Consider the following 25,400-nt stretch of genomic DNA (forward strand, 5'->3'; position numbering starts at 1 on the left):
ATGGGATTTTTCTGGACAGTGACGGGAAAATAATCACCAAGATAACAAAACGAACTCCGTCATCAGAAACCACAAAGAAGAACATTCGATTCACCGCAACGAGTCAGTCCATAGCACCTCTTATAGTAGATATTGTTGGGGAAGCTGTATAACAAATCAATATTTTTATTTTGAGTAGTTTTGATAAAAATGATTCGGCCGCGTCCTCGCACTTGGACTAAGGGGCTATTTGTTGACCTTATCTGCATTTCCATCACCAACTTCCCAATTCATTTTCAATATGCATTTCACGAAAGCTGTTAGTCCTTTGTACTGCTTGCCATCTGGTGGACAGAAAAAGGACTAAGGATGAAATAAACGGCGGCACAACTAACCATTGGAGTGAAATTACATTTCGAACTTGAAGTGACAAATCCAGTAGATGATTTGAAAGCAGGCCAGTAACAACCACAAGTGCAATTCAAACAACCGCAGTCGCAAATGATTCGGTTCCTGACGCAACGCTTCGAATTTTGATAGCTAACTTTGAGTGGTTTGATCGCCGTAATAAAGAGCGACCCAGTTCAGTGGAGTAACAACTGGAACATAAGGCGGCCTTTGGGTAGCACATTCATTCGAAGAATACCATAAACGAGAGATTAAGTTGCGCCTCCCGTCAAAACCAAATCAGTTCACTTGTCGAAATCAGTCCAATTCGGGTTCAGGTAGAACAAAAGGTTGACGGAAGCTCGGAGACTGCGCCTACCTGACGAGCTCCAAGAAGGGTGAAACCGGTCATGGGCTGTCGAAGAGTTTTCAGCAACCTTGTGAGTAGTTCCCTTCATGAAAACATACTGCGATATCTCGAATATCGTACCAACTGAAACATGAGGCGGCCTGTTTTAGTTTTCCGCTACCTTTCCGTCATCTTCTTTAGTGATGGTGTACACTTTATAATGTAAAACTCGTCATCTTTGCACCATTAGTCCTGTACTGTGTGTGACGTTAGTTCCTGGAGATTATTACATTTGCCGAACTAGAACTTGGAGTCATCATCTTTACCTGGGAGGCTTTCATTTGTAGACGCCCACTCTGCTAATACATAATTGACGGTAAAATGAGAACAGGTGGTAATTTTCTATCGAAATTTCGTCCTGTTACTGAAGCTGATCTCTGTTGAAAAGCTGTAAAACACTGTACGGCTTTTCCATCCCTAGTTGGGAACACCAGTATTGAGAATCTCATGAAACTCAGAGAGTTTCGAACCCGAATCATTCCGGGTAGTAACTGAAAACTAAAACGTTTTGCAACAAGCTGCTGATCAGCAGCATTATTAGCTCGTACTTAAACAAGATATAGTGCCACTCATTCTACAGTCACGGGGACCACACCACACATTCGATTATTGGCTGGCTCTTCGGGTGCCGACCTCTCAAATAGACATTTCGCTAACCTTGCGGAGTTATTTTTCCTCTCAGCTACTGGTTTATTAGTTTGCAAGTGAGATTCTACTGGCATGAAAAATCTAGAATAAACTGAGTGTGGACTTCCTTGGCACCAGTTACCTACTAGCTCTTGCTAAGTATCCATCCACGCATGTGATGTGTTATGGCCACGGGGGCATAATGAAATGGGCGCGATGGACTTCATTAGTTCAGATAGACAATGATTTGTGTGCAAGACACTTGGCCGAGCCAAAATAGTTTATAGCATTGGAGGTGTTTCACATTTAAAGTACCGTTTCAGCAATCCTCAACTCGGATTCTCATTATCCGAAAAGAAAATCTAGTCATAAGCAGGTTCAACAGTGCGACTGAAATGTATGTCAAGGCATCACATGTCACTGTAGGTTGGTGAGGGATACAGTGTTGAAAAATGTTGGCCAATTGTGATTTATTCTCTGGTAGGAATGGTCCACTATCATGTTTAACATCAGCCGGATGAAGTGCTGAGGTCATAAAGTGATTTCGCTTGATATACACACTGGATATGAAGACTAAGCCCAAGCAATACTTAGAGCAGCAACATTATTGGACACAAGAGCCTAACTTTTGCAGCGCTACGCGAATTCATCTCAAGATGAGCTTGTTGGAAACAGAACGACTCCGTGATATATTTAGAGAACGAAATAGCTGGTTGCAGGAAACATTTCACTGTGTCTGCATCAACACTAGGGACATAAACTGGACCAAGAATCCTACTGGTACTGAATTCGAGACAAACTTAGTTAAGTTTACTCGATCCTAAAAGATACCCTCCCACCAAATCACACCGTAATTAACTCTGTGAATCGGAAAGGAGAACATTTATTTTGCCTAATGAATTATAGTCAAACCATTCTGGGCAGGCCACTTCAGATATGATTTCTAGATGACTGCCACATAGACATTTATCATTTTGTTTCTGTTATGTATCGCCTCTGTTGCGTATTATTCCATGTTAATCCGTAAAATGTGCTGTCTTGATGGAACAGTATTCGGTGACCTGCAGTTGACATGAATATTCGGCTCACACACAGAGATCACAAAAACATTTGAAGTGCAGCCCGGTACAAACCGGATATCGGATATCGTTCGGAAGAAAACGGGAAGTGGCATTCTTTACAGCTCATTCAGCTGTAGATCATGATAAAAGAGAACTTCGGTTGACGTTTGGTTCAGCCACATCCGAACACCAAGTTGGTTGGTTAATTAGTGATGAAAGTTTATGAATAGCACCCATGTTCAAGATCCATTCGAACCGATTTTCATAACGGCAAACCAGTAGTGAGCTAATTAGGATATGGTAATGTCTGGACAAACACTGTCTGTTCTGTTTGCTAACGTAAAATTCACTTGCCTCAGTAGGGCTAGATGCACGCTGTTGTAGTTACGTCACATTAAAAATCTATTTCTGCAGTTGCACTGGTGACTGTTGTGGTGCCTCAGTAATAAATTGATTCCACTAATTAAACAGGATCTTCTTATCGGTGATAAGTAAAACCTCAATAAAATGAACATTGTGCAATCTGGTCGAACTCTGCTAAATAATACAGACATTTCATTCTTGTTCCAAATACTCAAAGCATTGGTTTAACTAGACCAACGGCGGTTGGTCTGAATCGCTTACTTAAAAAAATTTCCACCTTAGTATGCAGAAGTAGTGCAGCGCTTATCTTGGGATTAGAATCGAATCTACTCGCAGAGCACCAAGACACCAGTAAATGAGACACTAATCTTAGTCCTAATGTTCTAAAATATGTGGTTGTCATGACCTTCGAAGAATAGTTTTTGAGCTTGTTCAGCAATACAGTATCTGGAGCAACACCACTGATGATGGTAATGGGGATATTGATGACGGTTACTGACATCTTTTTATTGAACAGATATATTATTAGGTAGTGAGGTGCTTCAACCAGCCAAGCCAGACTACAGGGAAACAACGGGGATTCTGATGGATGATAGCAGATCAATCCTTGTTTGTTTACTTGAGGAACGGGAAGAAAAAAGTGGACTCAAAATGGCTGCTTTGTTACTGGTTATAGGTTTAGTTGCTGGCTCATAGAAAACAAAGGTCTGTTCACCAATTAACCACCCAACTTGTGTTAGCATGGGGCTAAACTAAACATCAACCGAATTTCTCTTTTATCATAATCAACAGCTGAATGAGCTGTAAAGTAATCCCCTACCCGTTTCCTTTCGAACGATTTATACCCGAAGCATTTGTTGACCCAAAGCTATTTAGATTTGGTGAACACTTAAATTTCACTGTATTTTTCAGCTGGTGAGCAACTTCATTTTAACCTTATTTCACAGATCAACAAAATGCCCTACGTAGGTGTGGTTATGCATTCGCAAACTCACCCGGTGCTAATGGAAATTCAACTGGTTGTCAGCTCCAATAAGCTAAACGGAAAGTCAAGCTGGTTTGAAGTCATCAGCAGTTCGAGTGATTGATATTTTTCAGGCTGTCTGGTGCCTGACTTTCTGAAACTAGCTGGTTTGAAAGGTTGTGAATGGTCCTCATTCACTGCGAACACAACAATTATCGGTTCGGGTGACTCATCAAAACGTAATTCGAAGAACCTTGAGTGATTACAATGAACTGTGCCTTAATAACACTGATTTCACTCTGTTGTGGTCTCATGATGATAGACGGATCACTTATTATTAGCTCATCAGACTTTTCTTTGGTGGTAACTAAATGGGCTTCTGACAACCTAATGGGATAAAATAGTTGTTATTGAATGGTATTTGTCTTGAATCTCTGGTATGATTATACTTTGGCTTGAAAAATTCACTGAAGGCAGCGTTGACATACGGTTTGATTGAGTGCACATTAGCAGGAACCTACCATATCAGTAAGGGCACCTGTCGAGTTCAAACCACCACATCGTCACACGTTGATGAGAATGCAAACTAGATGAAGTTGATGCGTACTAGGTAAGGTTGCGAGAAAGAACATCAGTTGACACGCGGTGGCACTTGCCTATGCAGTTAATATAACGAAAATTCATTCTTCAGAAACCTGTCGGCTGCAATTATGGAAGATGCAACTCATCAGTTGAACTTCAGTCTGACGAGTTTGTGACAGAAAATCATTAATGATGGATACCATAGGATGTGTACGTGATTCGAATTAGTTATGGATTCACTTACAGAAACGCTCTAAAAGCCTCAATATCCGCGGGTTGCGTTCCATCATTCGAGCCACCTGATCGTCCACATGAAGAAGCACTCAGGATCTTCTTTGATTGAAGTTTTGTTTCCGCCTCATTCAGCAGTGCAAACATCTTATCCTTTTCTTCAGCCTCCCTTCGAGCAGCCTGTAAGCTATTTGCCAGATCATTTATTCGGCCTTCCAACAGACATATATGATGTCCGCACTGTTCGTGGGCACTCTGAGTCTTCACCAACTCCTGAAGTTCGTCAAAAGGAAAATCCACAACCTTTTATCATGACGGCAAATTTCCAAGCCAGCGCAAATCCAGAAAAGTTAAACTCGCTTTTGGATAAAAAGTCACTTTAAGCCTGAAATCATCATCGACAGCATGACATCAGTGTTCATTACCGATGCTCCACTGTCGTACAACCATGATTTATTTGAAAGCCTTATTGTAAAGAAAAGAGTAAAGGTGGACAGGGAAGGGACTTAGTGCTAGCTTACCACAATTATTCCGAGGTGCCTACACCTCCGACATTCACTCAGGCAATCTAGATAGAGCCTGACAACAAGAACGTCACTAAAAGATGGCATGTCGTTCAGTTATTTCAGGGTTGTTCAGCATCACCATAAAGATAGCTTATCTTGGTTTTGTCTGCAGTTAAAAGTCGTTTGGTCCTCTTGAAATCATATTATACGATGGTAAATTTAATAAACTGTGAAAGGAAAATTCAGCAAAAAATCACTAATTTGACCATGATACCGGGACGTTGATTATACTTTAGAACTACTCCCATCTAAGCACGAACTACCGAAATCTTAATCAGTAAGCTGTATTAACTGATTCCAATAATATTGGGTAATATAAGTTAACAAAGAGTCTGCATTCAAAATGCGATGGGGGATAAATACACATTTTTGTGTTAGGCAGGTGGAAACAGTTGAATATCCCGTCATGCGTAGATCAGTATCTGTCTATGGTCTATGGATAACTATGCCACACACAGCAAAGCAATTTATTCCAATGCAAGATATTTCGCAGTTAAACACCTCTCTACCTGTAACCACTACCAACCGCCAGCACTTTGTTTTCACCCAAATAAGGACAGAGTACTTGTCGGCTACGGCAGCGGAAGCACGGTAGTGTGAAGATGATTTGTTTTGCTGGCCATCCAAGCATAATGGGAAAATAATCTACCTATTTCAATACTCGTCTGAATAGAAAGTTTGTGAGGAAGAGCGAAGAAATGGAACCATGTAGTGACTACGTTCTCCAAGTGATTGAGTTTTGGGGGCTGTGTTTGTGGAACCTTCATCAACTCTACAATGATTCTTACAATGACTCTTCACCATGATGCAACAACACCTCTTGAACAGGATTCAAATGAGCGAAACCTTGACATTAGTTACTAGCGAAACGTGAGGTGAAGATTGTCCTAATATTTTAGTGTGAATGATTTGATCTTGCCTGCTAGAGCATTAGGCGGTTTCCAAATGTTGATACGATATAACAAACATGTGAAAGGTGTTCATCACTATTCTCAAACTATTAATAAGTGAAAATCATTCGTGATGGGAAGAGAAAATTCTCCACAGGAGGACAAAAAGAGGTGCATCGGGTTACTTCTCTCGCTTTGCGTGAATCTTCGTTTGCGGATGCTTTCTCGTTTTTCTCTTTGGTTAGTTCACCGGAAAGCCTCAAAATAGTCTCCCGTGAGGCACGCTGCTCATATTCGAAGGCTTGGATTGCATCTTCCCTCTGATCGAGCTGAGTTTTGTAGGCGCATATTTTTCGAACCAACTCAGTAACCTGAAAACCAATAAGATATTGGAATTTATGCGCCGTTAATTGAACAGACAAAGCTCGCTGGGATTTTTAAGAGATGAAGCATGCGCAATTCCAATACATTTCACAAGACATTCAAAAACCGTATTAAAAGCCGTTGTACTCTACCCGTTTAGCTGGTTAAAACTCAAGCAAAGATAATTGAATGATTTGAAATTGGAATTTCGTGATGTATTATTATTATCGGCAGTTATAGTAGTACAAGTGGCCGGTGCTCTAAGCCAATCCGTGCTAGTGGGATACCCCGCAGGTTGGTCTGGGTAAACGACTACAAGATGGGGATGACTACTCTGTTTGTCTTAAAAATTGCTATTTATTCTCGACAACTAACAACGTGATGTAGATGGTGTCCCCTCACCAGTCCTAGCAAGAGCTTGGAAAAAATTCGTGGGTTCATGTGTGACAACTGCAACAGATACCGCAGTAAAAGGCTGGCTCAGTCCCTCATCTTCGGTCCACCCCATAAAAATTATTCAGCGACTTCAATCAAACCATAAGTCTGACTGTAAACGCAGTGGATATACAACTCTAAAAATTCACTCACCTGCGTTTACTATCTGGTTGCCCCAAACATAGCTTGTGCAGGCTGGTGCTAACGAATCGATAACGAGACTATCAGCAACCAGCGTTCGGTTATATAAAACGGATTTTACTCAGAGTGTATCTACCATGAGATTGCGTTGTTTGGGTTCCGCAGGCTCATAATCCACCAAAAAGAGTGCCAATTTTCGCGCTCGACCTGATCTGACCCTAAAAAGAAAGAGGTTAAGAACCTTTGACCCGACAGAAGGGTATGAAAGCGATCATGAAAATTCCGCGTGCTGTAGACCGGAATCACGATGGGGCTTGTTCGATCCTTCTATATTGCACAACGGAGTCTGCAACAAATGGCTACCACCCGATGACAAGCGCTTTCATGCTGTTGGTCGCTATCCACATTGTCGGAAGGAGTATCCGTAGGTAAACTTACGATAGATAGGGTAGGTCCCTTATCCATCTTGTTTTTTCACAACCGTCTTTCGGATAAATTATATTTGTATGTCAAGGAAGCACCATTCATAAGTGCCAATGTAGCGCATTCGATGACTATGACTATGCTGAGAATGGCTGCTCGTCGGGTGCCCACAAAACTTATTCTTCAAGTAAATCACCCTGATTCTGAAGATTCGCAAAAGTAAACATCTGGAACGAAGCTCCGGGTAATATTTTCCGGTTCAGCGTTTTCATAAATTACTTCCAAATCTCTATAAAAGTAGTTTGCAAATATATTCATTCAAGTTTGCGGTCCTATGTCACGATAAGTGATTAGAAGCTACCTTGTTGCGTTACGCATTGCTCCACTACAATTCAGTAGTCGTTTTCAACCTGAGGCTGGCTTCTGTCAACATCTCGAAGGCTTCCGATATCGGATGTGATGAGGCTTTTGTGAATCACTTCCTCTGACTCGAGAATGATGTGACGGTGTCCCTCAATAGAAAGTCTTTCGTCACATCGTGGCACGATACAGTTGAGGAATTGCCGGTGCCACAATTGGGATATCCATTTGACGGGACCATGACAAATAATTTCTCCCCTTCATCAATCGTATGTATACAGTCAGGTTTGCCTTAAAGAGGAGACTGAAGCTGCTGATTCGAGTTGGCACAGGCTGATAATGACCAGCGCCATGACATTGATGACGGCTGCTGAAAGAGTTCAGTGCGCTGCATGACCAGACGGAGATAACAAGAGACCAACCAGTACCATGTCTGGTACTTCACGAAACCCATCGTTACATGTTCAAACGATTCAATAAAACATCAGGTAATCGGTGATTCCGGATACGTCAAATCTACATGCACGTAGACAAACGATAAGTGAACCTTGGACCACCATGTTTAAGCACAAGAATCCCGATGGGGTAGACAGTTGCCATCATAGATAGTGATAGATGATTCCCCATTTAGCACGTCTGTAAAAGATCTCGGCCCTCCGATTTTAATGCAGTATAGGCAGCGGGCGAACAGGAACGAGATAATGTAGAGTGGTAAGTTACATAACGGCGTCAATGAGAGAGTGGGTCTTTTCATTTATTTTCCCGGTAAATGTGTTCCTTCAGAAGTTTGTCTGTGATAGTTATCTTCGGTACAGCCTGGCGGGAACAAGAATGAGGTACAGACCAGTGTGGTCATGATGGATGGATTGAATCCTGTCGTAGAAACTCTGGCAATTTGGAAAGTTTTGGTGAATATCTCGCAGTTCTCTTGTTTGTTATACTCGCAATAAGCATATTGCAGGAGAACTAGTTAGGAAGCCATAACGTTTGACCTCTGAACCATAGCTTGAGTGGATTGATGTCAGAGAATCCGTAACGAGGCAAGTAGAAAGAGAGTTTTCGGTTGTGTACCACGGGCTTCAATTGAAGAATATGTTCAGCACCAGAGAGATTGTTGGTTAGGTCATGTATGCCAAGCCATCATTTGCCGAAGAGATTGCTGTTCTCTGTAGCCAATTCAGAGTGACGGAAGCAGAGAGGTGTCCAAACCTTGACCTAGTAAAGAGGTATTAAGATATGACTGCTAGTGGATGTCGCTGGCGTTCTTGTAGTAAGTTTCTATTTCCTGAATGGGTTCCTGAAGGTGGAGGCATCCCGGAATAATTGAAGTAAGCTGATACTAAGTCGATTTTCCTTCTACCTTTATTGTTTCCTTCACAATAAGGCTTTCAAATAATTCACGGCGAAGCATGAATGAATACTGATGTCATACTGTCGATAGTGATGATGACGATAATGATGATGATGATGATGGTGGTGGTGAAGAGCTGACGGCATCTGCTTTAACAACATTTTTTCAAGCCTGACCCGATCGCTATTCGGCAGCACTGAGCAAATGCAGTAGATGCCAGAATGGACTCGAAGGGGCAGTATGTTGTTGAATGGGATGACAATAAACGAAAATGTTAAAAAAGAAAGTGTATTTCTACTTGGACAGGAACTATTTAAAACTTTTCAATCAGGCGGCCTGTCTCGGATATGCAGTTTGCACTCGACGAAACTGACTGTGTTCATGATGCTAACAGTGTTCTGTTGTTGTGCTGCAAGATCTGTGGTAACCAGTTTGTAATATTTTATGAAGACCATCGATAATAAACTCGATTATCAACCAATATAGGTGTCTCCGCAAGTGACATCGAGCTTACAGTTGATGTGTGGGTCAGAATGATAACTCAGATTATGTGGCCTGTTTTAAAACGTTGTAGAGATCTTGCAGGCAAATTTCAGGTGCTACACATGTCCGGTACTGAGGCGACTGAAGCTCTTGTTTGAGTCTCAAGATACGCTTAGTCTTCACATTCTCCAATTTTGACTGTGGTTGTCAGAGTTTGGCGTGCTATGTAAGGTAACGAAATCCTCTGTGTAACCGTTGACTAAAAGAGTTTTCAGCAAATATTCTTCTTAGACGGTTGGTCAGCTGTACACGGAAACCTGACTTCACGTAACAGCTTTTTAGCATAATCAAGTGTTTCGGCCACTGGTGGACGCTTCTTTGCAAACTCCCACCCAGATGCCGGGCAATTAGTACCTCAATGAAAGCCAAACCATCATGGGGCTCATTCTTTTGGAATACAGACAGTAACAAAAAGTAAACGGAAGTGATAATCAGGAGCAAAGCATGAATAACCTTAAAGTATTGCTGTTCCAGAATTTTACTTAAACTTCTAGCACAGAACCAGGTTTCTCTATTTTTCTAGAGAAAATTAGCAATGGTCTGGTCTAACGGGCTACTCATGGCAACATCATCCACCCCTCCACAAACAATTGCCTTTGTGTATAAAACAACCAATAAGTAATATGGTAGGATGTCTACTGAGTGATGTAGTCACACAGTCCATCAACGTTTTCACTCAGTCTGACAATGTCACACACGCATATCAACGGAAAATATCCTTGATGAACTTGCCCACTGTCGAGTATTTAGAAAACTCGAAAGGATATTTCAAGTAACATAGAGTTGAAACTCCCAGGTTCGAGACTAGGGTGTGTAATATTCTTTGTGAGAATTTATGATAGGTATACTTGTGCACCCTTAAGACTGGCTTCAGTGTTACATAGGATTTACGTGGTTTCGGAGGAGGGGCTTATCCTGGGTGCTAGGTCATGTTAAAACATGTTAAAACTTGTTGTGTTAAAACTTCAGTGCCTACAGCCTTATCATCACACATACATCTCCATCAAAGGTGCATCTACGTTGATTGTCCTACCATTGATTTTCTTTCGTCTGCAAATATGCCTGCCATTTTTGAAACTCCACTATACCCTCGTTGGGTTGTCGGAAGGCAAGACGAACAGTTGAAAAAACTACTTGCAGTCTGACAATGTTCACGCACTAGACATTAGCTTTTCCCGGATGGAAGCCGGTAGGAACTGATTTGAAATATCCACTAAAGTGGCCTTGGTTCAGTCTGCTTTAGGGGAGTTCGTTGTAGGAAGGCCCTTCCTTACCTTAGTACTATAAGTTGCCATGTTGGTTTTACGTTAGTAGCATGTTTGCATGCCTCGAAGTATTTTGCAACCCAGATCAACTGATAAAACCTCCAAATGAGATCACTTCAACATGGCAGAAAGGTGATGAACACGGCACACTTTTTCTCTTTATAGTTTTGCATGATTTTCAGCTTTTGTCAGTTTCAAGGATGTTATTGTCCATCCAAAGGGTTCAGCGTAAAGGTTTCCTACCTCTATACGGCATATTAAAATAGGCCTGTTTGGAAAACGATTCTTGGGTTAAAATGAGCTGATTTCACCGTAAAAGGCCATGATCAATGTAAACGTTGGAAAACCAACGAAATTATCACTAGGGTAATTCAAAAGTTCTCTCCAAAATAACTTGGTAAGCTGCGCTGGAAACTCTCCGGACACTTTTCATTTTGAGAACCTATGCACCAAGTTGAATTAGGGTTTTCCCCACCTCGTTGGATAGTTTGTGATTTTGTTCATCAAAGGGATCCTAGTTCCAGAAAGATCATAGCTCTGTGGTCCATAGGCCATAAAAATAACTCACCAGTGATTAGTCGAGTGAAGACAGGATACAGATAAGTAAACTTCCATGGATTTCAGACTCGCTTCTTTTCTGACGTTTTAGAGCTAAGGTTAAGGTTGTGCTGAACAACTTTGTTAAAATAACCATAAAAGCCTAAATCTGAGTCTCTAGCGTAGTTCATTTTAAGGGTGATTTTCTGAGGATTATGCAAGATACAGTGAATTTTCTCCACTAACTCATTTCGATCTTAAATTTCGAAATCACCTGCATGAAAATGGAGGTGAACAGAAATGGGAACTTTGATGAGAGTGAACTAAATTGAGATCAAAAGAAGAAAAATGAACATCAGCGGCGTCACCAAACATTGCCTAGTCCACCACAAAACTCAAGCATGTTGCCTTTTAGCGATTGGCATCCCAAAGTACCCACCAGGCGAAACAGCAAGAGGCTACAAACGCTGAATTTTCGGCAGAATAGGACATCGTCATCCATACAAAAGGTCGAATAACGCTGGTGTTCACAATAACGAGCACACCAAACGGCTAGTTGCAATCGACATCAGGTATTTTTGTTATGGCGGCGCAGTTCTCACGACTAGAATTCCGGAAGTAGTGTAATGGCGAAAATTCAGGTAAATGGACGGGTAACGGAAACCGAGCAGAATGTTTTAGAGAAAAATCACGTTAGTTATATAAGGGACAACAGACTTGGTGAAAATCTGGGCTAGTGTCACGCCTGAAGCGAGGCAGGACACTTCAGAAGTAATTTTATACTTTAGTGAAGTCAACAAATCTGGCATCCAGAAAGACAGACATCTAACCACTAACTTGTTAATGTGAGTTCATATGAGTTTTCAAAAAAGGAAAGGATAAACGCTAATGACGTAGCACTGTAGAATGCTTCGGGTGATGAGACACTTATAGACTAGAAACGCCATACATAAGAGACTATACCAGGATCCTTATTTGTTGTCCTAGGAGCTCTCTCATGACAAATTCGCATATTCGAAAATCTCGTAGGACGTTATTTTTGGGATAGACTGTATGTTCTAGGATAAGATCCAGCTGCCACTGGTAGGCACACAATATGGATTTGAGAAGACACCTGACTAAATGATATTTTAGTTTCATTTACTGGTGGTCTTCTGTAGACTTACCAAACTGGAAGCGTTGTGCTTTTAAACGACTCTTCCTCATTTACTTCAGCTGATCATTCCAACTCAGTTTACCGTGTTACCTTAACAAGCAAAATGACGATATAGTACAGCGCACAATAGAACGCGCTGGTTTGTTCTGTCGAGGCTTCGATTACTTTTAGTTGACTCTCAGCGTTATTGTTCGAATGAACCATGGGAACTTAGGCACCCTAGTTAAGTGTCATTCAAATGAGCTAACTGGCCCTGAGTGGTCTGGGTCAATACAGGTTAAATGCGCTTACCGATACCCTTCTGATTTACCTGCTCCGCATAAGCTGAAGTGGTTCATGCCATACTGGCTGTTCGAACAAACACGGGAGGCATACACGAACGCCTAAAAATAGTTGACTGCGGAGTACGATAAGAATATGTAAGCTTTATGTACCAAATGAGCCTAAAAGTAGCTTACCCCTGGTAGTCTTATACGCAGACGGCCGTGAAAGGCAAGAAAATATTACTTTACCGATTAACCCTTAATGTAACGTTACGGTATACATACTCGGTCTCACTGGACACAGCGAGATTAATGAATAAGTTGATTCCTCTGCGAACAGCGTAAGCACACAATAGCCAGGTTTGCTATTTTGACGGTAGCACTTGTCAAGTCCGCTATCGTGTGCATAAATAAGTTAAAAGTACGCATGGATTGACTTGCTAATGCCAAGCCAGATTTTCAGTGAAGCTGAGTGAGAAATTTGCTCAAATATTGTCTGAAAACGGATTTCACCTTCAGCTGTGGACCAGCACTTAAACAGCCTACGTAAAAATAAAGACACACACATAAAGACACATAAAAACAGAATGTCTAAAATAAACATTATTCTGTGCCTTAGGTACTGTTTATGCGTGAACAAAAGTGTTCTCAGCAAAATGACGGTTCGTCTTGATCCCGTTTGCGTAATTCCGCTACCACGATGTTGATGAAAAATTCCACGCCCCAACAGTGTTCTACGGTTACTGTACTACCAGAAGGAAGCATGAGGGCTAAGATATCGCCAGCTTTCCAAGGCATAGGCAGTAGCAATCGAGATGCTGAAGTTGGGTCTGACCCACGAACCTTCCTGTTGGTAAGTTCGCGTCTTATTCTCTAAGCTGCCCCTAGCTGCCCTTTAAGCTAAATAGATCCAGTGGTTGACATACCATTCAAATCAACTGACTGTATTTCGTCAATTACATATTTCACTTATTTTGCCTATTTGCGGTGGGAGTATGCTGTTCTCCTAATAGCCTTACGGATTACGAAAAAGATTGCTAAGCACAGGTGAACTAGTAATAGTGTAAACTCAGATTATCTGGGCTTCCAGGTAATCCTATGATGCTAATGTGCAGGAAAATTCAGGTCCACCACAAGGTTACCACAGATATCTGTAGCTGGTAGTTGTATGGGGTTTCCGATCTGCTTAACTATAAAAAATTTAAGAAATTTTGAAGTCTTTCAGAAAAAGCGGTCCTCGTATAGGGAGGCTTTATGTGACAATGACTGGAATATTTGTGACCCTTCCCAAAAGACCCATAAGACGGGAGCATTCCCCGGGTGAACCCAGAGCAAGCATCAGACTTCAAATTTTAAAGAATTTTCCATCTATTGAGAAGTCATCACCCAAATTTCTCGAACGGTGAAGATATAGTTCTGCAAAGAATGATCTTGACCACTCAACAAAGGCTCGAAAATTGGCTAACTGCAGAAAACAGGGAAATCCATACATTTCAAAGGCCGAGAAGTGACTTTGAATAGAATGAGCACAATATGATCTGACTGAACGGTAAGAAATTCAGGTGAGGTATCATTTTGCTGCTCAACAAATTAGTTCACTGAACAACGTTCCTCATAACATTCTCCCAATACATTTGTCCTGCTCATCATCATGCGACAGCTGCTCAACATGCTGAAGTGAGCATCGGTGGATAGAGGATAAAACCGAGTGGATACTTGATGTATCCTTTCTTTACTTTATGTTGAGTGCCGACGTTACTAAAGGTGACTTAAACTTGTGCTAGAAAGTACGGTTTCGGAAAAAGCACCTTAGAATTTTTACGCTCACAACAGAAGCAGAACGGATTAGTTCAGAGGATTTTTTATAAATCTTTCGCCGTTCAATGAGTTTCTGACGCTAGCCAACGTCTCTACAAGGAGAACTCTTTTCGAAGGAAGGTTTTAAATGTTTCATCTTAAGAAGCAACATACATGCATGCTGAATCCATGAGACATGTAAATAGAGACTATCCAACCCACCAAAAAAGCCGGAGGTTCTTTTTCACCTAACAAATTCAGGTTGTGGTAAGGATCGTTGTTTCCAAGAAAAAACTCGTCAAAAGCAATAATCAGGTTATGAACGATGGACGACACTCCTCCTGAGCAGTCCACCATCCATGATGAGCCACTATACACCTTTCCACGCGGTAGTCTTTTTGATCCAGTTCAACTTATGTTCAATACATCTTAGGTTATTTATCGATTCAGTCGCAGAATAGTTCTTTTCGGTGTTTTATATCCAGTGCATGTTACTTGTGGGTTATATAAATAATAAAATATCACATTAAAGAGTTGTAGGGTTTGACAGTCGCTACATGAATAACAAAAAAGCTTCTGGATGTATGAAAGTAATGGCAAACACTATTCGCCATATAAAAATTCCAGTAAAAAGCACGCACGACATAAAATCGCCCAGGTGGTGTCTCAGAGAGGCAACAATGCTAAAATAGTTTTCTCTTCATGAAGGAAACCACTCACAATGTTGCTGAAAACTCTTCGACAGCCCACGGCCGGTTTCGCCCTTCTTGGAGCTCATCAGGTAGGCGCAGTCCCCGAGTTTCCGTCAACCTTATGATCTACTTGAACCCACACTGCACTGTTTTCGAGAAATACACTCATTTGCAAATCGATTTGGTCTTCACGGGAGATTCAATTGGGAGAAACCGGTTGTGGGCTGTCGAAGAGTTTTCAGCAACCTTGTGAGTAGTTTCTTTTATGAAAATATACTGCGATATCTCAAATAACGTGCCAACTGAATCATGAGGCGCCCTGTGTGCAGCACATTCAGCTGGAGGACATCACGAACGAGAGATTCAATTGAGTCTCCCGTGAAAACCAAATCGATTTGCAAATGAGTGTATTTCTCGAAAATAATTTTCTTTTCTTATAGCAGAAAGGCATATCTCCATCATCCTCCAAGAGGTTTTTATGGGAGTATGTAGAGTACGCGTGCTCTTAAGCCCTCGATTTACCAATATTCTGCAATGCGTATGATAGGAGAGGCTTTGTATCTGTCTAATCGAAAGAATTTATACACTGAAAGGAATAATGAACTTTAAAACACAGCTCAGGACCATCTTTCAACTGATTAAAATACATTTCTTGGAGGGCCAAATGCGAAGCGTGGTCTTTGTTTGAGTTGTGCGTGGTAAACTTTGTTCGAGCCGTACACACCGAGTTTTTCTTAAGGTCGTGCCATGCAATGGATGGTTTGAACGATCGCTTGGATCTTAGGGTGCTTTCACTTGATAAATCACCTTGAGTATACATTGTTCCGCTGTCGGTTCACACTCCAAAACATGGCTCAAGTCTGCCAGGGCGCCTTCCAGGGACTTGATGCGAAATTCCTCCGATGCAAGCCGTTCTGCAAATCTTGCCTCACTGGATCTGTTGACATAAATAACACGTTAAGAGCAAACCCACCTCAGTTGACTCATTAGGATGAGAAGTTTGTTATTCTTTGCCTTCATATCCTGCTGGATCATGTGGATGATTTTGTCATGTTGCTCCTCAGCAGCCTTGTAGCTATTTATTATTTCCACTTGTTTTTCCACCTGCTGCTCTAGTTCGTCTGTCCGTTGTGTGCTACGTAGATTATCCACCCGGAACTTTTCGTTTTCCGCTCGAAGGTCGCAAATGATGGTGTTCTTCTCATGAATAATCCCTCTATTTTCGTCAACCTACAGAGGCACTCGTTAATCAACGCATAACCTACAACTTGATGCAACTTCTCAACCTGTGATCGAATTTGTTCAAGCTTCTCTGCAGAACGTCCACCAGCCTCAATATACTTTGGCGATGGCTGCACAAAGTTCACCGAATTTAACCTGCCTAGATTTATAAATCCAGCCATATTCCCTACTTTGTTAGATCCCTAATTAGCTCATCTTTTTTATCCAACTCATTCCGGTAAAATCGTAACTGTTCTTCAATCTATGGAACATTCAGCAGTTGTAAATTTTACAGTTTACCTCATATCGCGGTAGTTCTCTTGGGGATACAGGTTCTGAAGTAAGAGTAAGCAACAGGGCAATTTATCTACATTACCAAAGTCTGTCAACTCTTTCGAGGAGCTCATTTTTTCATTCTCAAGTCACACATAGGTGGATATCCTTATGATGCATGCTAAAAGGAGAATAACAATAGATTAGAAAATGCGTCCCACAGGAAATTCATGAGCAAAAGAAAATTACCCTCCTGGCTATCATCAGTAGCTCCAGATGTCTTCGATTCTCAACTCAAAATTCTTACCAGATGTGACATTTCATGTTGTTCCGAACACTTCAGTTTCCCATATTATGAAAAGTAAAAAAGGTACGCACAAGCCGTCATACCATTTATTTCCAAAACTGAATTTCGTACCTTTGATGTAGCAGCTGAAAGCTGTTGATAGTATATGCTTCACAAATATGTGATCCAAATAATCACAGGCATCTCTGTCAGCAATCCCGGGTGTGACCCAGATTGTTTCTTTTCGGACAAAGGGACCCTGACAATTTGTAGCAAATCAAAACCTTGAAGTTAGAACTCGGCCTATGGTGATCAGAACCCACATTTGCTGTTGCAAGAATGTTTGTAGATAGCTTGTGGGAAATCGTAGAAAACACTGATGCCGTATCTATTTATTTTGTTACATAATGAAGTGCGTCAGGAACAAATTACATCCCCTCTACCGCAGGACAAACTCGTCAATAAACAACTGAACTAGGATCGCGGTATGTTTAGATCACAGACGTAGTGTCCTACGAGCGGGACGTTGCGTCCAGGTGATTCCAGAAGTATACAAACACTCCGTAGTGCTACATGCATGAATGTCTCTTTTTATGCGGACAAATGTAGAAGATGATAGAAAACACACATAATTGTTCAACTGTAGCCCCTTTAGGTGCATCCAGAGCCCAGAGAGTAGCAGTCGAGTTGCTGAGGTCGGATTTGAACCACAGACCTTGTGGTCAGCAAGTTCGAGCCCACTGGGCTTTCTTGAGCTCAGGCAGAAAGCTGGTCTAAGGAGTAATAAACCCGGTCACAAAAATGCTAAGAATCTACTTAATGGCTTCCGAAATTCAGTCTAGCAGTGTCTATCAGGCTAAATAAATTTTAAGGATGGTTTTCGTGTAAGGTAATGGTCTTTGGGTTAACCCATTTTGACTGGATATCTGTGAATTACCTGGAGCTGTTCAGTGAAGCCGAGTATATTCGGTTGCGCAGTAATTACTTATTTAATTTTGTTCGACAGTATCTTTTCCAATTGCGCCTTTAAATAATGTCCTCCTCAAAATTCGTGCCAATCCACAGCAATCCAGCAACCCTCTATTGCCTTGTCTCTCACAACAACGCTCTGGTCCCCTGTTTAATTCCCCGTTCTTTGTTCAAGCCACATAGCCGCCTGGCTCACTCTAAACCGAGTGATCAGAAAAATTATGAATTTTTCTAAATGGCGCTATTTGTTTGGCATCAGCAGGTAAACGGCAAGTACGTACAGGCTGGAGAATACTGAAAGCTGAATGTTGACCACCAAATTCGAGGAATAGTAAAGTCTGTCTTTTTTCGGCACGATCTTATCCAAAAGTTCTGCGATCTAAAAATACCGCACAATCTGAGGCGCACAAACTGCATCGCGTTCTGCTCATATGTACTACGAACTTTCGAATGTGAAAGATGCTGTTTTTTCATTTATATTTTACGATCAGCTGTGTAGATCTGTTCACGTCCGAAAAACCTCTTTGCCTTTTCAACAGACACTCGGAAACGTTTTCAACGAACAGATTCCACTGATTGTTGCCCTGCTAGCAGACTGACTTAGTGCGCCACTCGTTAGTTCGAGGACACTTTTCTAACGAAGCCCACCATAGTACACACTCAACATGAGGAAGGAGAACAACTGTAAGAAGTCTAAACATAGCACACTCGAGAACACTCATTGACTTCCAGGCATTTAATTTCGCTGGCAAATCCTCTTAGGCTCTGGTCATAAGTAGACTGGGCTGGTATCTGTTAGACGAGTTGTCCATTTCCAATAAAGGTCCTCAGTAACGCACACTGACAGGGTAATAAAAAGGTTAAAATCAAGAACGCTCAAACGGCGGATGATCTCAGACTGTTCCGAAACAAGCTATAAATGACAGGCATTAATCCAGAAGAGCCACTAAGCATATGCTTTCTCAAGCGCCACCCAGAATCTTCTCCTAAAACCCTCCCACCCGCATTGTTCAAAGACGGGAGTGAACTCCTCAGTCAGCGCTTGCTTAATCTATGTCTGCATTATGGGGAAGAAGACTGACCCAGACAAGGGGTGTCGCCAATAGTGCCCGTTTTAAAAAATGGACTCGTAGTGAGTGTTGTAACCAAAGAGTTACCAGATTAACCCCGGTTGTAACAAGACTGCTGGCGTCACTTGTAATTCGTCCACCTATAGTGATTCGAGAGCAGCAAGTAGGATTCCGGCCTAATAGGTGTTGCATTGACCAAGACCTCACACTCTGTCAGGTGCCAACATAACGCCATACGTACAAAACACCTAAAATTTTATCATTTCTGGATTTTCAAAGAGCATTCAAATCGGTTAACCGGTCTGTTCTCCTTCGCAGGATTACCCAGAAAGAAATGCCCGGACATTCGTGAACATAAACCCTTTGAATTCTCTGACTTCGGAATGCGTGGGACTGAGCAGAAAGTTCTACAAAACTCCCGTACACAAAGCGCTGTCAGTTTGAGGTGACGCCCCCTCCATTCTTAATCGATATTGTGATCGATGAACTAAGAAGAAAGCTGGAAGGTCTCCAAAATCCCTGTGTTCAAACATCCTGTGACGAACGCCTTTTCAATCTGGAATAAGCAAATCATATCCTTCTCGTCTTCAAAGAGGAGAAGGCGCAGGTGTTTTTGGGTGAACTGACCAAAGTCATCATGTGCTTTGGTACGCACTTTGTACCTGTAAAGTGTAGATTGTGCTCCTGGACATGCCGTCACTAAAGCCGCACTTACGCTACAGGGATTGACACTTGAATTTGTGGAGCGTTTCACGTACCCTGGAAGCTGCATTAGTTCTGATAAAAGTTTGACGAAAGAGGTCAACGCACGACCACCCAAGGCCCGGATCGCATTTGCTAATTTGAGACACCTATGGTGACAATGTGGTGTATCCCTGAATCTCAAGGGACATGTGTATTGAGCTGCAGTGCGGGCTGTTTTGTTGTATGGGCATAAGACTTAACCTGTTTGAGTAGCGGAGCTGAGACACCTTCAGATACTCTACAATTATTATCTCAGGACCATAGATCGTGTAGGCTGGTATCAGATATTCCGTAATGAGGAAAACGGAAAGCGAGTTTTTGATTGCAAAAACGCGGACTTCCATCGAAAAATGTGCCCAGCACCAGAGGCTGCGCTGGTTAGGCTATGTATGCTGAACCATCGTTAGCCAAAGAGGCTGCTGTCTTCCGTAGCCAATTCAGAGTGGCGGAAGCAGAGAGGTGGCTAACCCTTGACTTGGCAGAGGGATATGAAAGAGGTTACAAAATATTTGATTGCTGTCGGTGCTACTCGGCTACCAGGATGCGGACTGCATAATCCCCACTGCGCTTAGTCTGAGGCGCTGCAAGTTATGGATGCCATTGGATGTCACTAGCATTCTTGTTGTCAGTTTCTATCCAGATTGCCTGAATGCGTCTGGAGGGGTAGGTACCTCTGAGTGATTGTGATAAGGTAGCAGCAAGTCTGTTCCCCGTCCGCCTTTATTATTTTCTTCACAAAGCAACCTTCAAATAAATCATGGTTTTACGGCAGCGAAGCAGCAGCGCTAAAAATTGATATCATGTTGTCCAAGGTGATTATAATGATGAATGTGAAGTGGATAGTCATCCGGGCCGGCTAATCGGCGGTGCGTGAGAGGTCATATGCAGTTATAAACCTCCGAGGCCTTCAAGGAGTTCCAGGCTCACCGCTCAGGGTTCTAATTAGGCTGCAGGCTCCAGAAGAATGACAGCTGCTGGCAACGATAATTGTCTTCCGAAGTTCTTAGCCCAAATGTCGAGGCGTTCTTTATTCTGATCCTTTATGTTTTCCCTCAAAGGTGGTTTCGGGTATCGATGGCCCGAATCCGGTAAACTTCTAGCATTTCTGGCTTTCTGTGCCTCCTTCATTTCCTTAGCTCTCCAAGTCCACTAAACTTCACTATCAGCGTGCACATTCGATTTCACTTGACGTCTCATAGTTACTCAGGCCTGCGAGGATATATCCCCGAGATCTAAGCAGTGTCATTGTTCAGCTTGATATCCAGTGCCTGAGTGGGTCTGGCATCGACATGCCACAGGTAAAACTCCCGACGCATTGTACAAAGAGTTGGTGATTGCATCCCAGTATGAATTCACATCCGTTAGTTTGAAGAGACCCCAGAAGAATATTCCGGTAAATTAATTTAAGATCCGGATCTGTCAGCCTCCCGGTTGTCAAACTATTTGTCCGCAACTTACTCGGCGCTGGAAAAGCTAACCCGGTCGAAGATGTGATCAGAATCCATGAATGTGTTCCAAAACGAGCGGTAGTCACTTACTTTTCGAAGCCATCGGTAACTGGTGTCAAGGTAGTCAATTCGAGTTCGTAGCCGGCGCACTGCTGAAGGCCAACGTATGGACAGATAACTGAGGTTATTTCGTAAATTAGTACTGCATAAAAACAAACTGCGGGCAGCACATAGCCGAAAAAATCGTTTGCCGCCGTCCGTTTATATACAGTTTAGTCATCATTGACCACCCAACTGAGTCTCGGGTAAACTAAACCTGCCAACTTGTACATATAGATCTTCGGCATTCATAACTGTCTAAGCTTTTAGCTTGTCACAACAGGGCACTCAGAGTGTAACAGAGCTTTCCCTTCATAGTACCAGAGCTACAGTCAGTGGGTAAGCAGATCTTCGGCATTCATAACTGTCTAAGCTTTTAGCTTGTCACAACAGGGCACTCAGAGTGTAACAGAGCTTTCCCTTCATAGTACCAGAGCTACAGTCAGTTGGAGTGTAAGCAGACACAACACATCTTCACGCTTATAAGACTCCTTCACAGATGTTGCCAGTGAACATCCAGTCAAACAAAAATCCTTTCGCCCGGTGTCCCTAACGCTGCACATCCTGCTGCAGCTGCTCCTGGATCGCCAGAGATGCGCGGCCGGAAGTGAGTGGAGAGTGATGGAGTGGTTAGCTCAACCAGTGTACATGCATCCTGAATTCTTGTTTCTGACACACGGCACACATCAGTGTCAAAATAGTTCGTGGAAAGAGCAGCAGCAGCCCGTTGTTCTGTTTGCTTCAAAGTGCAAACACTGAAAGCGCCAGATAGACTGGGTTTGGTGACTTGAAGATGGATTTCAGGTGCCATAGGATTTCCGCGCCGTATAACGCACAGATGTTGCCCTCAAAACCGATGCAATACGAACGGAGTAACCAGCCCTATCGAACGGCTTTGCTAGCAGGGAGTTATTAATGGGGTGGGGAGAGGAAGAATAAAAACTACGTAAAAGATGGCAGGCTTCAGCAGTCGCATGCTTCCACTAACACGCCCTGCCGTATGAGGCAAGTACAGCGACTAGGCTGATCACACGCCGTAGTCACGCCGTTAGTTCCAACCCCTTCTGATTTAGCAATGCGCCGCAAGTGACATGAACCAATGGATGCGGAAGCATAGTCTGAAAATATTGGTGTCCCGTTCCCATCCAAATAAGAATATCACTATTGCCACAACCTTTATTTCTCATTTCTGTCCTTAATTTCAAACGAGTTTTTTATCGTTTAATTTACACTACCAAACACGCTTTCGGTAGTGATCTTTCATCAAAGATATTGGCTAATTACCCATTTTCATTGGGCGATCTGACACGCACACACCTGTGAGACACGTTATGTCTCCCTCAACTACGCAGTGGTTGCTGCTACTGCCTCTGTCTCTGCTAGAAGGTATGCAGTGAACTCTTCCACCCTGTTCGGAGAAAACCTGAACAGCCGCCTATTCTGCGACGTTAACGAGCTCGTGCACTTTGCCAAGAAGTTCGAGCGAATTTCAGGATCGTACTACGGCGTGCGTACGTCGAAAGCAAAGTCCTCCGGTGATAAAACGTTCATCAAGTACCACTGCCACCAGAAAAGATTTGCACGTAGTCCTAACGACGGGAAAGGACGCCAACTGCTCGGTCACACACAGTGTGGGGCATACTAGAACGTTGGTAGACTGAGCGACCCTTTTCGAATCATCAGATTTAATATGCGTCACAGTCGCGATCTTCTTGGTGCCGGAGCATATCAGCGTCTCAACCTAAACTGCCGGCTGCCGCCTGAAGATTTAGAAACCGTGCGCCGAATGCTTAAACTCCGAAGCCGCTCCTTCAGCATCCGGTTCTAAATGAGGTCGAAGCTCGGCACATATCTCAGCAACAGAGACGTCAGGAACATTCTGGCGCAGCACATGTTCGGGCGGGACAATCCAAATATGTCTTATTTGGGTTAACAAATTTACACTTGTCGCAGGTCACATTTTTTGACTTAGAAAGTCTGTTCAAAGAACAAGGACGAGTCCGCTGCTTGCAGGTGGAAACGACCGAATATCGCATTTTGTGTATTGAGCCTCCGAAATGTTTGAACTGTTCCGAAGGTTTCCGGATTTTTAGCTGATAGATAGCACTGTTTCTATCAACCAGCAGAGATATTTTTGTACCGGCTGCTTATTGTGGGTGGTTGTCGTAAAAGTCACCTCATAGCCATTGGTTTTTTCTGGCGGAAGACTGAAAATGACGCGAAAACTTTCTCACTGACTTTTCTCGAATTTGTTGGTGATAGTTCTCATGTCACCATGTGCATCATGTCTGGTGGTGTGCTTGCCATCGGGAACGCAATAAGTAGTCATTTCTATTTGTTATTCATTTGCTATGTCGCTTTCACATAATGCGCAACGTTATTAAACGTTTTCCACTGTCCAGTTCCTTTAGACGTATTTTTACGGCAATCAAACTTTTGGAGCTATTTGACCTCCCTGGAACCTATTCGAGTAAATGGCCAATCATTTTTCCGCATGTAAGCGCTTTCATCTTGCCTAAAGCCCCAAAATTACCAAACTGTAGGATGCAGCGTAGAATTCACGACACAAAAATGGTCGATGCCTCAAGATAGAATTACTCAACAGGCGAATGAGACCGCGAGGATCCATACGAGTGCCACGGGTGAACACGACCTATCTGATATTAATCCGTCAGAAAGCATTATCCGATGCGTCTTCTCGTGATCTCCGCATTGTTAGGCATCCTAAACTGGACAGACTTTGCAGTCGTCTGGCGCCGTAGGCCATCTCCAAAATGGTACTCGACTTGGGCATAGCTGACCGCTTACGTTTGGGAGCAGCGACGTGCAAACAACGGTAATGAGGGATAACCGGCAAGAGATAGTCTATCACGCAACGACATGACATGCAATATTTTGTTGCGTTCGGAATCCCGTGTGGACATCTACTACACCTCGCAATGGAACACAACGTGGAAGCAACCAAAGGGCCGATCAGCTCCCGTTGGACTAGGGAAAATAACAGTGCAATCGCTGTTCCGTTTGGTCCTTTGTATAACTTAAACGAAAAAATCACATTCGGAATTTCGGACAAAAACGAGAAAGCGAAAGGTTGTGGTGATAGTGGTATTCAAAGTTACAGTTTTTGTCTTTGATACAGCACACCCGAAGGCGTCCAGTGGGATATTTCGTTGAGCGATTTCCAGCAGTCCGTGGGTTTGTCTGCATCCTATCTCCGAGGAACAAAGCAAGATGCTTCCGAGGCATGCGGATCAGTTAGTCTGTTGATTCAAAACTAAAAACACCGTCACATACACTGGTACAAAGAGGACAGATTATTCATCCATAACGTTATATTACTGTGCGCTTGAATTACCACTATTTGTGGAAACTATGGTGTTGAGTGCACTTAAACGAGCTTAACCTACAAATTCACCGGGTTGAGCTGGTCTATACACCCACAAGATGCCAAAGGTGCATACAATTTGACTGGTAGGCCCAAACTCTCATAGATACCTCCAGTCTACAAAGCTGATGACTGACAAGCGCTCGACGGCTACAGGTAAATCACACTCATTAGCGTGCCGTGGACCAAGCATTAGACAGGAAATTTCGCCGAAACCGTAGTTTTGGCAAGGGAATCTTTAACGTACATTTAGCATTTGGTGGTATTTATTCGAAACATCAGATTCCCCTCATGCGGTGGCAGTTTTGTTGAAAATTGTTTAAACGTACTTGACGTCTAATATAGGCGCGGAATTCATATTTCAGCGGTGTAACGCAGTTGAAATCCGTCTGTACCTGATTGTATGCCCATCATATAACACTATGTGTGCCTCTCCCTCCCTCTCTTCCCCTATTACAGGTACCACGGACGAGGCACCACGGGCCCTGGACAGGGAAGAGTATCCCGCTTGTACACCCCC

At 42.7% G+C, this 25,400-nt stretch overlaps 1 protein-coding gene across 1 annotated transcript in view; it reads right to left on the reverse strand.

Moving 5' to 3' along the window:
• Positions 1-16,764, reverse strand: part of T265_13273 (hypothetical protein) — a gene marked incomplete at both ends in the record, with an annotated part of 44,805 nt that extends 28,041 nt beyond the window's left edge. Inside the window, 5 exons of the mRNA XM_009168070.1 lie at positions 4,617-4,876; positions 6,245-6,430; positions 16,193-16,322; positions 16,359-16,615; positions 16,651-16,764. Of these exons, the coding sequence (XP_009166334.1) occupies positions 4,617-4,876; positions 6,245-6,430; positions 16,193-16,322; positions 16,359-16,615; positions 16,651-16,764 (947 nt within the window). The remainder of the gene's footprint in view (positions 1-4,616; positions 4,877-6,244; positions 6,431-16,192; positions 16,323-16,358; positions 16,616-16,650) is intronic.
• Between the last annotated feature and the right edge of the window lie 8,636 nt (positions 16,765-25,400).

This window comes from Opisthorchis viverrini (genome assembly GCF_000715545.1).
Source record: "Opisthorchis viverrini unplaced genomic scaffold opera_v5_51, whole genome shotgun sequence".
In the NCBI taxonomy this organism is placed as follows: Eukaryota; Metazoa; Platyhelminthes; class Trematoda; order Opisthorchiida; family Opisthorchiidae; genus Opisthorchis; species Opisthorchis viverrini.